This window comes from Taudactylus pleione, unplaced genomic scaffold, assembly GCF_031769625.1.
Source record: "Taudactylus pleione unplaced genomic scaffold, aTauple2 ptg000547l, whole genome shotgun sequence".
Lineage (NCBI taxonomy): Eukaryota > Metazoa > Chordata > Amphibia > Anura > Myobatrachidae > Taudactylus > Taudactylus pleione.
Genome location: NW_028284949.1, coordinates 2,919,619 through 2,934,280, shown reverse-complemented (window position 1 = coordinate 2,934,280; position 14,662 = coordinate 2,919,619). Strand labels below are relative to the sequence as shown.

At 48.5% G+C, this 14,662-nt stretch overlaps 1 protein-coding gene across 2 annotated transcripts; it reads left to right on the top strand.

The window, feature by feature from the left end:
* Positions 1–98: 98 nt before the first annotated feature.
* On the top strand, positions 99–14,349 carry MMAB (metabolism of cobalamin associated B). Of its 2 annotated transcripts, XM_088451409.1 has the most exons (9): positions 99–297; positions 1,374–1,435; positions 1,523–1,616; positions 4,906–4,963; positions 6,682–6,754; positions 8,417–8,514; positions 10,187–10,251; positions 10,352–10,411; positions 13,838–14,349. In XM_088451409.1, exons 1-9 carry the CDS (start codon positions 167–169, stop codon positions 13,923–13,925), a joined length of 729 nt encoding a protein of 242 aa, XP_088307535.1. In that variant the 5' UTR covers positions 99–166; the 3' UTR covers positions 13,926–14,349. The 2 variants fall into 2 exon arrangements, with proteins under 2 accessions (XP_088307535.1, XP_088307536.1); XM_088451410.1 differs by lacking the exon at positions 8,417–8,514.
* The last annotated feature ends 313 nt before the right edge of the window (positions 14,350–14,662 follow it).

The window sequence follows — 14,662 nt, the reverse complement described above, 5'->3', positions numbered from 1 at the left end:
GTGGCGGACCTGACAGGCGCCGGCAGGCGTGACACCCGCCTGACCAATGAGCGGCGCGGCCGTGCGACACGCGGGTCAGGCAGGGCTCGTAGTCCAGCCCAGGAAAGGGGGGGGGGAGGTTTGACGCCACGACTCTGGGCGGCCCCGTGGGCGTGGTCTGGGAGCGATGGAGGCGGCTGTGGTGGTGGTCGCACGTCGGTTGCTGTGGAGACCGGTAGCGCTGCGCTGGGGCTCCCAGGGCTGTAGCAGCCGCGGGAGGCGGCTGTACAGCGGCACAGGAGGGGTGCGGGAGGAGAGGTGAGAGGCGCAGCATGGCTGGGATAGATATATATATAATATATACATACATACATACATACATATACACACACACCTACCTACCTGCTGGTGACAGCACTGTTGAAATGCTGGAGCTCCTGGCAACCCTATTTATGTCTGTACAGCCCTGGCTGGCAGCAAGTAGCCGTGTACGTATGTTGTGGAACCACAAGTACCAGCATGCCCCTGCCTGGGGCCCTAGAGCATCCCTGGCATGTTACATGAGCTGCCTGTAATCTTCTTTTTGTGCATTGATTAACTCAGAGATTCCCAAACTCAACTGTTACAAGTATATCCCTGATTGATGAGTCCAGGCGGTTAGATCCTATTGACTGAGGTACTAATGAAGTCACCTGTGCTGAAGCATACATAGGCTATACCCTTTTCTCCGGGGGCAGAATCATCAACACCTCTGAGGGCTGCGAGCGGAGACTTGTGATGCCGGTCGGATGCGAGACGCTGTGCGGCACATCACGCCTTTTGTGCAGAATTCGCCCCTTTTCCCAGGCACCCCTATGGGAGGGTTAGGGGGATAGAATTAAGTTAGCTAATAATTACCTGAGGACGATCAGGATTTCCACTGCTGTCGGGATGCTGGTGTCGGGATTCCGGCGGTAAATCATACCGATTCCCTATCACCAGCCTGCGCATTGCTGATGTACCCCTGACAGTTCGGGAGTTGCACATGTCCGGAGCTACTGCACATCTGCCTCAACATACCCCTGAAAGTACATGTTATTATTTAAGGAAACCATCTTTATGGGAATGCTCGGAGCTGGAAGTGAATGAAAAGCTAATTGACTCCCTAATTGTAATCTAGATCCTGTACAATCACGTTTAAAAATGAACTTGAATGCCTATTTATGTGGACTTGTATATAGATGCATATTATATTGACATCCTTACTTTAAAAACACATCATCCACTTTGGTTATTATTATTATCCTTTATTTATATGGCGCCACAAGTGTTCCGCAGAGAATGGTGAGAATAAGAATGAGTTTCCAGATCATATAACCATTTAATCCCAACCTTATTTGTTCTTTTTCTTTCAGTTCCCAAATAGAAACAAAAACAGTGAAGTTCCCCAAGATCTACACAAAAACAGGAGACAAAGGTTCAGTTATAAATGAGCTGGTGTGGGATCTGCGTCTCATGTAATCCAGACCACACATGGTAATAACTGTATTGTATTCCTGTCTAGGTTTCTCTAGCACATACACCGGGGAGCGGAGGCCCAAGGATGACCTGGTGTTTGAAGCTCTGGGTGCTACCGATGAGCTGAGCTCTGCTTTAGGGTAGGTTATAATACTTACTGTTATGTTCTAAGGCAGGGTTGGGGAATCTCAGGCCTGGGGGCCATATTAGGCCTGCGGAATCATTTGATCTGGCCCTCTGAGCTTGCTTTTTTCTGCTAGCCTCATCTGGATAGCAGGGTGCCTAGAATGGCACCCTGCACCCAGAATCTATGCAGCAGTCTGCCTGGAGCGTCCTTAGGACACTTCAGACGGTCACACCGCTGCCCTTACAGCATTGCTGTTACCACCGGCGATTGTGGGCCGGCCCCCGTGTGATGTCACACGGAGGGGGTGTGGCCTGCACCGGGCACCCGAATAATGTCATATATATCAAAATGGCCCTCGGCAGAAAAAAGGTTCCCCACCCCTGTTCTAAGGGGTCAATCCAATTAGCTGCAGTGTACTCGCAGGTGCGAGTCATTGTGGTCATTTACAGCATCCAGAACTAGCTGCTTTTTACGGCAACCCGAACCCGCTCATAAGTGCTCGCAGCCCCATGGAGAGAGGGCCGCAAGCAGTGCGAGATGAGGTGCCGTTGATGGCGTTTCAACACAGTTGGCAGCTAATTGGATTGGCCCCTGTGATGGACATCATAATGTACTACATGGGCCGCTTGTGCACCCCTCCAAGCTTCAAAGAGCCGCTCCTTACGCTAATTTAAAGAATGGAAAAACAGCCAGAAAACACCCTCAGCACATCACATCCCAAAATGCCCTCACATGTCCCTCACTTTCTTAAAAATGGCCCCATGTGCCCTCAGTCCCCCACTTGCTACAAAATGGACCACTAGCATTAAGGCCGCCACACATACCTGCACGTTACAGTTTTCCAGAGTATGTTCAGTTAAGTTCATATACAAAATATTCCATGGTGATATTGCCCTCCAGTGTCTTCCCTAACATGTAATTAGTATGGGATCTTTTTCTATATTAGTCATTGATATATATATATTAGTGACACTTGCTACGTTGTGTCTGTATGTAAAATTTTAATTTGAGACGTAAACTGCTTGATACAAAATTTAAATTTATATATAATTTTGACAATGCATTGCATATGGTTCGGTGCTACCCTTTGTGTGTAAGATAAAGTGACATGTTGAAGTTGTAAAGCCGACACTGTTACAATGCTTGGCTTTGCATTAGTAACATTTTATTTTGCCTGGTACGACATCTCGCTTCCCCACTTCTGGTTGTTGATCTTTTGATAATAATCTGCCTACATCCCCTATTATTGTAATGTGGACTTGATAGTGGTGATATTGTTGCTGTAGTGCATGGTTGGTGGTGTTTCTGTAATGTGGGGCATTGCAGCACAGTGGTGCAATGGTTGGCTTTGTTCCTTCAATGTGGAGGAGCTGGGGGGAGGGTAGCGCTGTGGTGTGGAATAGCTGGGGGGAGGGTAGCGCTGTGGTGTGGAGGAGCTGGGGGGAGGGTAGCGCTGTGGTGTGGAGGAGCTGGGTGGAGGGGAGCGCTGGGGGAGGGTAGCTTTGTGGTGTGGAGTAGCTGGGGGGAGGGGAGCGCTGTGGTGTGGAGGAGCTGGGGGGAGGGGAGCGCTGTAGTGTGGAGCAGCTGGGGGGAGGGGAGCGCTGTAGTGTGGAGCAGCTGGGGGGAGGGGAGCGCTGTAGTGTGGAGGAGCTGGGGGGAGGGTAGCGCTGAGGTGTGGAGGAGCTGGGGGAAGGGTAGTGCTGTGGTGTGGAGGAGCTGGGGGGAGGGTAGCGCTGTGGTGTGGAGGAGCTGGGGGGAGGGTAGCGCTGTGGTGTGGAGGAGCTGGGGGGAGGGTAGCGCTGTGGTGTGGAGGAGCTGGGGGAGGGTAGCGCTGTGGTGTGGAGGAGCTGGGGGGAAAGTAGTGGTGTGGAGGAGCTGGGGGGAGGGTAGCGCTGTGGTGGAGCTGGGGGGAGGGTAGTGGTGTGGAGGAGCTGGGGGGAGGGTAGCTTTTTGGTGTGGAGGAGCTGGGTGGAGGGTAGCACTGTAGTGTGGAGGAGCTGGGGGGAGGGTAGCGCTGGGGGGAGGGTAGCTTTTTGGTGTGGAGGAGCTGGGTGGAGGGTAGCACTGTAGTGTGGAGGAGCTGGGGGGAGGGTAGCGCTGAGGTGTGGAGGAGCTGGGGGAAGGGTAGCGCTGTGGTGTGGAGGAGCTGGGGGAGGGTAGCGCTGGGGGGAGGGTAGCTTTGTGGTGTGGAGGAGCTGGGGGGAGGGTAGCGCTGTAGTGTGGAGGAGCTGGGGGGAGGGTAGCGCTGTAGTGTGGAGCAGCTGGGGGGAGCGTAGCGCTGTGGTGTGGAGGAGCTGGGGGGAGCGTAGTGGTGTGGAGGAGCTGGGGGGAGGGTAGCGCTGTGGAGGAGCTGGGGGGAGGGTAGCGCTGTGGTGGAGCTGGGGGGAGGGTAGCGCTGTGGTGGAGCTGGGGGGAGGGTAGCGCTGAGGTGTGGAGGAGCTGGGGGGAGGGTAGCGCTGAGGTGTGGAGGAGCTGGGGGGAGGGTAGCGCTGAGGTGTGGAGGAGCTGGGGGGGAGGGTAGCGCTGAGGTGTGGAGGAGCTGGGGGGAGGGTAGCGCTGTGGTGTGGAGGAGCTGGGGGGAGGGTAGCGCTGTGGTGTGGAGGAGCTGGGGGGAGGGTAGCGCTGTGGTGTGGAGGAGCTGGGGGGATGGTAGCGCTGAGGTGTGGAGCAGCTGGGGGGAGGGTAGCGCTATGGTGTGGAGGAACTGGGGGGAGGGGAGGGTAGCGCTGTAATGTTGCACATCTCAGTAACATACTACCACAACAGGTAGGAATGTGTCTTTATGGTGTCCTGTTTGTGGAGTGTGTCACTTTGTCCTGACTATAGAAAAAGGCCAGATGTATGTCCCTTACTGCGCGGCACTGCTTGAGAAGTGTTACACATGCATGGGATAGTGATGAGCACAGTATGTATGATATGGGTGTATTTGGCGGAAGACCTTACAAGTTCTCTCTGCGCCATAGTTACACCAGTTAGTTTTTAGTTCTCCCAAATTTGTCTGCACCCACACTGGCGCTTTTACCCCACCTACTGATAACTTGTCCACACCGGCCACAGGTCACCGCGTTGGCAGCTGCGTCACTGCCAAAGCTGCTTTTGTTATACTGTATCCTTAGTCCAGTACCTTTTGCTTATAGTTTATCCAGATGAAATATTGTGTAGCTGTAAAATCCGTACGCGTGTGTAGCTGAACACTATGATGATACATGTCTTGTTGCATACCCCGCATGGATAGTTCCCCAGCAGAAGCTGAGCATAGGAGAGTGGTATTCCGGCTCTCATCGCCTTCCTCTGTTTTCCAGCCTGGCCAGGGAATTCTGCTTGGACGCTGATCTCCAGTGCGTGTCACAACTCGAGACGGTAATAGCATATGTACTGTTGTGCCTTCCAGCGATCTGGTGTCAACCACTTTGTAGGAATATATTTTTACATTATATTAAAATAATAATTGTCCCTTAGAACAAGGCTAAATGTAGCTACTTGGCTCTCGGACACTGCTGCGTAAGTCACGATTACCATCACATAGTGCTGCTGTAGTGTTCATTGTAGCGCTGTGCAACTGTTACAACCCCGTGCAATTCCTCTTTTTTGCCTGGGGTGTCGCTCTCTGCTCTGGTGCTTCTATCAAACTCTGGGCCTGATTCAGAGCCGGACGCTATTTGCGCTTGCTCGTTCAGAAAAAGGGGGTGGCTATTCAAATGAACCGTTCGCTCTTTGCGGTCTGTTGACGCCTCTATGTCTGAACAAGCGAACAAAACTTGCAGTCGTAATTTTGAAAAAAAACGCCCCCTGGCCGCTCGCATCATACTTCATGTCCGCTATTTATTAGATTAATCGAGTACATCGAACGGCGCATGAACTGCTCGCTATTCTTGTGGTTGGTTTTTCCTACCGCAATCTTGCGAGCAGTTCTGACTATAAAACAACCAAGTGACGTGGTCAATGACGCTGCTGTATTAATTATGCACACCCTTAAAACGCCCGTTTTGGCACGCCTGTGTTCGGAATTCCACTCCCCGTTTTCAAGCACCTTCACCTGTGACCACCCACATACGCCTCCTCCTGTCACTCAAAATAGCAGGCATTCGCTATTTAGCGAGCACACGATTTTCGTCCGCACTGACTGGTTCGCGCATGTGTATTAAAATCCGTACTCATGCGCAGATGTGCGAATATCGCTCGGAACGAACGAGCGGCCGCTTACGAGCGGCTCTGAATCAGGCCCTCTGGTCTGTATCGCAGCAGTTTGTTGCATCCGCTAAGTTTGCTAGAAGCACCAGAGCAGAGAGCGGCGACTCAGGCAGGAAAGAGGAACTGCACAGACTGTGACAGGGTGCTAGAATGAACACTACTGCTGATCATGTGCCACTTTTTTTTTTTTTTTTTTGCTTTTCACTTATATAAAACAGTCGGCAAAGCATTATTGGATTTTGTCACTGCTTGTGGGGGCAAGCTGCTAATGATCTGTTCATAACATAAATAATATAAATAATATACATCCTATCTAGAAACAAAGTTATGGTGCATACACACAGGACGATTGTCAACGATAAGGATATCGTTGAACGATCTCCCGGGTGTGCTGGATGATCGATATCGATCATCCAACACACCAACAACCCGCCAACGGTCCCTATAGTAACCTAGTCGGTATCGACCAGGTTGGCCTGCATGCACGGGCGATGGACAATATTGTTATCGTCCATACGTGCCCGCACATCGCAGGTCGTTGGTGTGTTTGAGGCACCGGAAAAATGCACAATATGATCGATATCGTTATCATTCATATCGTTACTTTTATCGAACCGTGTGTACGCTCCTTTTAGTCTTTGTGGAATCAAGGGTTACAGTCACTTATAGGGAGTTTAGGATGTAACATTGAATATATACATTATTATTTTTTATTGTGGGGGGGGGATATCCTTGTAAGTTTGAGCAGAAGTCTTCTATTAAAACTGTGTCCTATCTTACTAACCAGTTCATTGTTCTTTCACGTGGCTTATAGAGCTGCCGTAAGCTAGTACCATGGCAAGGTGTTGTAGTACAGTAGTGTAATGACTGTCCCCTGTCCCTTGCAGATACAGTGCATGCTGCAGGACATTGGCTCCAATATTGCAACGCCCCTGTCCTCTGCTAGAGAGAGCCACAAAGGTAACTGTAACACAAGTCATTGTATGCATTCACCTACTATGGATTGCTATAGATTTTTTAATTAAATTAGGGATATGGAACGGAGATAAAGTACCAGCCAATCAGCTACTAACTGCCATGTCACAGACTGTGGGCCATATTCAATTAGACGCGAAAAGCCGAGATCCGCGGAAAAGTATCGCAGATCGGGGCTTTTCGCCTGTCGGAAACATCTCCGTATTCAGGGCCTGATTCAGAGCCGGACGCTCTGACGAGCGCTCGCTCTGAATCAGGGCCGTCCTACCTATTATTGGAGCGGCCTCCTGGCCGCTCGCATAGCTGTGGGTGACCACCCACAGCTTATGCGAGCGGCCAAAAAGATGGTCAAGACCATCGCGACCATCGGGCTTGCGACGAGACCCTTGCGGTAGGGTCTCGTCTGCCGCAAGCCCTGGAGTGCTTTTGGCTCTATCAGAGGCAAAATCACTCCCACTGACATCACTAGTGATGTCAGTGGGGCCGGCCCCAGACAGTAGGCGTTCCCATGGGAACGCCTCCGTCTGGGCAGCCACGCCCCCAGCACGCCCACCAAAGGGGGCGTGCTGTCACTCACCATCGACAGCACGCCCCCTTTGGTGCGAGACCCATAGCGATGGCTTGGCCGTCGCTATTCTGGTCTCGCGCATGCGCACGACGGAGCTCCCTCCGTCGCGCGCATGCGCACTAGGACAACATCGACCTCGCGAGCGGGTCTGAATCAGGCCCTCAATTCCTCCCGTTATTCGCGTATACGGAAAGTCAATGCAACGTAATAGGCGAAAAAGATTGGCCTTTGAATCGCAGGAGAAAAGAAGTGCAACATTTTTATTTTGGGGTGCAAAGGTGGGAAAACCACTCAGAACCCTTGGGACAGCACCCAAAGGACAACTGCGTAAAGAAAATCCCAAATAAAAACTTAAGAACACCCCAAAAAAGTAATTTCATTTTGGGGGGTGAAAAAGTAAAAGTGGGGGGACAAGCATAAAAACTAGTGAAATAGACTTTTGGGGGGGTCTGCAAGGATGGGGCGGGTGTTTTTGGGATTGCAGGTGCGTTTTTCACGTTTTTTTAAACATCACTTTAGAGACTTTAAAATAAGCTAGCACCCATTTTCATGTACCCCAAATTTGCCAGGACTACTTATTTTAACTAAAAAATACAGCTTTATGCTATTCTTCACCACTGGTGCAAAGACGCTAATTAGAAGCTATTGAAACAACTTAAATACCCCAAATAGTTTTATTATGGCTGATCGGACACCTCTACATTGATCCCCAATGTTACTGCATCTTTTTGGGGGGGTCTGATTTCCCCATTTCTGACACTACTTTCTGCCTGTCCTGGCTTCGCAGCTTGCCGTTTTCACGTGGCTTGGGATTGAATAGGACGAATAGCGGGGGACCGCACGATAAGCATCCGCGTCTAAAACACGCGATGTCGGCCGAAAGTCGGGCAGGCAAAACTTTATCGCGGACGCGAAACTAATTGAATACGGACATATGTTTGAAAAATGACAGTTAGCAGCTGATTGGCTGAGACTTTATCTCCATCCAAGGCTTAGTAAATGGACCCCATTGACTCCTAATCTGACATTGTCCTAGTCCTGGCGGCCATCTTGTGATTTATTTTTATTGCTTCTTACAGTGAAGACCACATTTAGTGCTGACCCTGTGCAGGAGCTGGAGCGATGGATTGACGAATACACACTGCAGCTCCCACCATTGACCAGCTTCATTCTACCAGTATGCCCTGACCCAATTAACATTATACGTGCACTGTTTCACTGACCTTTGTTGGAGCCGATCATTGTGTATATGTAGCCGCCCTGTGGTAACACGCACGTTGGGACAAATGGAATAGCCTGCGAGTTGCGGCACGCTCCAAGATTTCTGTCATTTTAAACATAAGAATGTGGTAGCAAAGACGTACACAACACACACACACACAAACAATGTTCTAGGTCTTTTGGTGAATAAATGATACGTGGCCATATAATTAGGAGAATTGATACTCTCCCTATCTTACCCTACCATGGTCTTGCGTTGCTCGCCACATGCGATGTTCTGCAGATCTTCAAGGGTGTTCTCTGGTTCTTCCAAACAAACCTAGGGGGACATTTATTGAACCATCTAAAGAGGGCTAGTGGGGGTGTTACCCAGCAACAGTCAGTTATTAGCTATACTTTAAATAAATGATAACTAGAAGCTGGTTGGTTGTTGATAAAATCGTGATTATAGTGTAAACCCAGCTTTGTGATTGGCTGTCATATGTTCATAGTGTTCACTCTAGCTCTGGCGGCAGGCAGGGCCCCGGAGCTAGAGAGGGCAACTTTGTGAAAAGGGGGCGTGTCTATAAGACGTGTCCCCTTTTCGTCATACTTGGGGGCGTGCCCGGCACTTACGGACATGCCGGGCAGCCCCCAAGCGCTGCAGACATGGAGAATAGATGCCGGGCGCATGCATCTATTCTCCGGCGGTGACCGGGTCACTGCACATTTCTCCACCCGTTGGACACTGCGTCCTGCGGGTGAAGACTGCACCCGCAGGCTGTGAGGGCAGGGTGCTTTTTGCCCTCCAGAAGGAGGGCAGGGCGCCGCGCCCCGCTAAAACAGCCTAGCGGGAACACTATGTTCAGGGTTAATCTATTATTAATTGTCCACTTTGTCACAATCCTCTCCCCTTCCAATCTTCTGATTGTTATGTATGTTAGAGGCTTATTTACAAAGATTGCTCATAAATGTGCAAGCTATACACTGAATGCAGACACTTACAGTAATTGCTTGCTATGAAGTAGTCTTATGGAAAACAGGTAAAAGGACCATGTTACACTGGTTTTTTTTTTTTTTTAGACTATAAGGACTTTGGTATAACATGGAAGAGAATGTGGAATATACTTATACCCTGATAATTCCACTGTCAAAACGCCTTATGCTGGGTACACACTATGCGATATGTTGTTTGTGCAGCCATCGAAAGTCCTACCGCATAGTGCGTCTGTCTGCGTGTGCAGGCGATATGTCTGTGAATACGCTGTTAAGACATATCAGGGCAGCCCTGCAGCACAGCCGATGTTGCATATATATCGGTACATCTGCACATCGGAACATCTGCCTGTGTGTACGGTTGACCCGCCAACCGCCCATACACTGGCCGTAGGGTCTGCCGACACTTGACATCACAACTGGGAGGGCATGTAATTTAAATGCCCGTCCAGTTGTGATGTTTCGCAAATCATATAGAGCGGCCGATTGGTGTGTATAATTTACTAAATTGGACGCTGGGTCGGCTAAGTGTGTACCCAGCTTAAGTTTTCAACTAACAGTGTAAACATAGGATAGCGTGAAAACTCCCTCGTGTGTTACTTTCTATGATATTAGGGCTTTGGAATAATAGTAACTACTCCTATTTCCTTTAGTCTGGAGGCAAGGCCAGCGCATCGCTACATGTGGCCAGAGCCGTCTGTCGGAGAGCAGAGAGGATGTAAGGAATGTCTCCCACTACATCTTTCTTAGATGACGCCCTCTAAATCGCACAATAAAACATTCTAAAAACTCTTTAATCACTATCTTGTCGTTTTCAGCACTTTCAGACTGTTACAGATGGAGGAAGCAGACCCCAATGTGGGAAAATACCTGAACAGGTACAAAGGCTCCGTCCCGCTTCTTTTGAAACCATTTTCTAAATTTAAGAAAACAATTATGCCCTTGCCGCTTTTACGGCCAAATCATTTAAACTCAGTGACAACCTATCATTTCTGAAGGTCCTAAAATGGCTCAAAAACCCCGTTTATTATATATTACCAGGGGGTGCTTTGCCCATGAAGCATTCTGACCAATCTTATCCTTAAATACGATTGACTTTCTTTTTTTCTTACTAGGCGGCCTATAGTCTCCTCAGCGCCGTATAGGGCAGAGGTTCCCAAACGTGGCCCTCAAGGCTCCCCGGTTGAGCACAGGTGACTTAATTAGTGCCTCAGTCAATTTGATTTAACCACCTGTGCTCAACCATGGAAACCTGAACTGTTGGAGAGCCTTGAGAACCGCATTTGGGAACCTTTGGTATAGGGAATATGGGAAGATAACAGTGAGATGTGACAAATCCTAGATATAGTAAACGTAAGGTGACATTTCTGTAGAGGTCGACAATCATTTGGTTGACACCAGAAGGTTGACATGACAAAAGTTAGAGAATATGGAATGTCGACAAAAAATTGGTCAACACTTTTTTTTTTTCTAATCCGAATCTTCCCCGTGGTGCCTAAACCTAACCGTCCAGTAAGTGCCTAAACTTGACCGTCCCTTCCGCACACTATAATCCTTCGGTAAGTGCCTAACCCTTGAAAACAAAAATAAGCCTACCTTTTGTCGTGTTGACCTTTTGTATGCCACCCATCTGTAGAACAGCACAGGGCAATAAACTGACAAACTAGGTAGGATGTGGACAAGGGTTGAGGCTGGGTAACTCACTGTATCTAGGCACGTAAGTGGCACTGGGGGGCTCAGGGCCTGATTCTGCGTTTGATGCATCGTCGATGTCGGATGTTGCCTCCTATGGGATTGTCGCGGTTTTCCATGGTGCATCTAAGCATCGGGCGGTATTGCATCATCTTAAGATGCTCCGAGTGGGTGTCTCAGACCTTGCACTGGCTTGTGCACCACAGGACGGCTTTGTAGCAGCATTAGCATAAAGACGCGCATGCGCCAAACGACGCACACACGGCTGGGACTGCATCCAACTCGGAATCAGGCACTCTGTGCCTGTAACCGACAAAAGGCAGGCACACCGTCACTGAAAGGGACTAAGTGACCGTGAGCAAGGATAGTGTGAGGGACGCACATGAGGAAGGAAGGCCCTGCCTGTGAGAACTGACATTAGGAGAAGAGGTGAACTGGGGGATAAGAGAATGTCAGTGGAGGGGAGAATGGAGATTTAGGAGGAAGGATGCTCTGATGAAGAGGTGAGTGAGTGAACATATAAAGCTGACAAGATTGGCAGAAAGTCTGGTGAGAGAGTGAGATCCAGAGGACGGGGTGTCGGCAGAGCTGGAAAAATAGTCAAAGGGTGCTGTATTAATAAGTGAAGTAGTTTTCATTAAATAGTTTGAGTGTTTATATATAAACTAAATACATACACCACTCTCTGGTTTCCCCTCCTCTGCAGAAGGTTCCCTTGTTAGGAGGAAAATACTCTCTAACTAAACAAGCAGACAGTGATTTGCGATGTGGATCGGCTGATTAATTCATAGGGGCAGCCATGTCACAACAGCTCCTTAAGAAAGATGTGAGACAATTTGCAGCTGTCGGTAATGTAGAGGGAGGTGATCCTTTACAGGACTAGAGAGCACTGCGAAACGCGTCAGTTGGAGACATTTATCAAGTGAGTAGAGAGAGATGACACATCTTGCAGGCGAGCCTGGAGAGTTCCCAGCGGCTGCTGGTGGTATTCCCACTATTAATGACGTTTTGCAGACAATGTCGTCATGTCAATCGGCACAACCAGCAAATACGTAGTCTGCACAAAGAAAGAAAAGCCACACCACTAATTTGAAGGAGAAGCTGTCACAAATGGAATAAGATCATTAAAAAACTAGTAAAACTTACACTGAATTCCAGGGGAGCACCCTACGCTACTAGTAAAACTTGAAAATCTGGGAAATCGCCTTAGAAGTAGCGGCTACCATTTTCTCAGAGATTCTGCGTCTTGGGATTCCCAGAGATCTTAAAGACATACTGTAGTTATAGAAACCCTGATGGAGGAGAAATATTTACCTCCTCTTCGCCTGGTTTGCAATGGGCTTACTACACTGTCTAAATCACATTGCTAAACGATAAAGTGCTTGACTGACAATTTACTCAGACCTGAGAGGTGCAAAGGCAGCAACCTATATTCTGAGGGAAGGCCATATTGGTGGAGCCTGGGCATTTGGAGTATATTGTATCCCGCTGAACTAGACTGTTTGCTTCTTCCACTAGCAGCAGAAAAGACGCCTGAGGGCGCGGTCTGTGTTTCTTCTCCTGGTATCCGGATGATAAATAGGTCTACAATAAACAAAAGCAGACTGTCAATAGGTCGAAAGGGTTAAAAGGTTGACATTCAAATGGTCGACGCAAGAATGTCGACACATTTTTTCACGATGGGGTTAGGCTAAAATTTAAAAAATCGTGACCTTTATTGGGTCAACCTCTATTGTATAAACCTTTTTACCCTGGCAACCAGGCTGTCTACCTATTGTTTTGTAGACTTATCAATTAACAGCCTCTTCTCCCGTGCCAAGGTGTTTGTACGCCACTCATATCAGCTTTAGTGCCTCAATAAATCAGAGCTATGTATTCTAAATGGAACAACTTTCTGTTGCATGTATGGACGGCACAGTACTATTGGTATGTTTTATCAGTGGTGGTAAAGTAAACGTCTGGGGTTCTTGCCCTAATTTTGTCGTACAGTTACTCAGAATATTATTATTAGTGTTTAGTCTAGGCTTTAGGCCTCTCTAGTTGGTTGTTGGGTCATTGGGGAAAGGGCTTAGTTATTAGGATCAAATACTTGTTTCTTCCTCCCCAGCCAGTTACACTGTGTGCAGTAGTAGTCTCTCTTGCAGTCTTTAGTATTCATTTTCTTGTATTTATCAACCACATCTGTACCGTACAAGGCCTACGCAGTTATTATGTACGAGATGCAGACATAATTTGACCGCCTACAGTAATGGCAGCGATCACGTGGTTGGCGATATGCCAGGGGCAACCCAAGCAGATGGGCCCCCTGCTCTAATGCCAGTAGTAGAATTTGCTGCCGGGTAATACGCCTCATTACTCTGGGAGAGAAGGAATCCAGGATACACCCATAAGCTGGTGATAGACAAGGTGAAACCCGTACATGATGCGTTTTCATCTTCATTGGCACACCCTCTGGTTTCGATGTATAGAATCCGCTGAAGCTTTACATAATGAATCTGAATTAATTTGCAACAATGCTCATTCATTAGTCAGGACATAACAAGCCCTGATGTAGACACGTTCCTGCTGCACCGGGACTGATAATCAGTAACGCCTTTTATTTTATATTTCAGGCTGAGCGATTACCTCTTCACACTGGCAAGATACGTGGCTAAAGCAGAAGGCAGGCCTGAGACCATATACCGACCAGGGCACCCGTGACGTCTCGGCGGTGCTACTCTCGGTGTGCGTGTGTTTCCTGTGACCCCTGTCTTCGGAGGATATAACACATTGTATCATTGACCACGTCTACATGACAAAGCGTGAACCTTTAGGCCGGGGCTAGTTCACACTCACCGGCCAGAGGCACCAGCACTTCCCGTCTCTGTAGCCAGCGTGGCGATGACTGGTACTCCCTAGTAGTGGGAGCTTGGGGAAACAGATGGGTGGTTTATGATACTTGTTACTGTACTGGACAATCTCAGTAAATGTTTTAGTATTTGTACATGGAACAGTATGTACAGCAGCTGGTAGTTACCGTACATATGTATGTAAGATAACTTTGATAATGGTAACAGAGGACTATGATAGGTTTGCCTGATTGCTTGTACATTATGAAATAAACCTTTTTGTAGGTGGTGTATTATATTTATGTCTGTGAGTAGAAGTATAAGGTATGGTCGTCAACTACTGTACTGTAAAGTGTGACCATTCAGTAGGAACGCTCTTCCTTTAGGAAATCCAATCGCTATTGCTCATTCAGGCATTTGGCTTTTCTATGTAACGGCTGTAACAACCAGAGCCCTGAGCAAATTGACTACACGCACCTCAAAAAGCGCCAATTGTAATAGACTGGGATTTAGAGCGGCAATATACTCTGTTTTAAATGCAAAACCCACCCTGGTTTTCCTTTACTAAGCATTGCCGCTTTAAATTTTCAATTAAATCTCGGCAGTGTC

What these genes read in the sequence shown, in the direction of transcription:
- MMAB (XM_088451409.1), top strand. Translation starts at nt 167, where the DNA reads ATGGAGGCGGCTGTGGTGGTGGTCGCACGTCGGTTGCTGTGGAGACCG. An exon ending in GAGCTGAGCTCTGCTTTAGG is followed by an intron (nt 1,617 to 4,905) that starts GTAGGTTATAAT and finishes TCTGTTTTCCAG; the next exon opens with CCTGGCCAGGGAATTCTGCT. An exon ending in TGTCGGAGAGCAGAGAGGAT is followed by an intron (nt 10,252 to 10,351) that starts GTAAGGAATGTC and finishes TGTCGTTTTCAG; the next exon opens with CACTTTCAGACTGTTACAGA.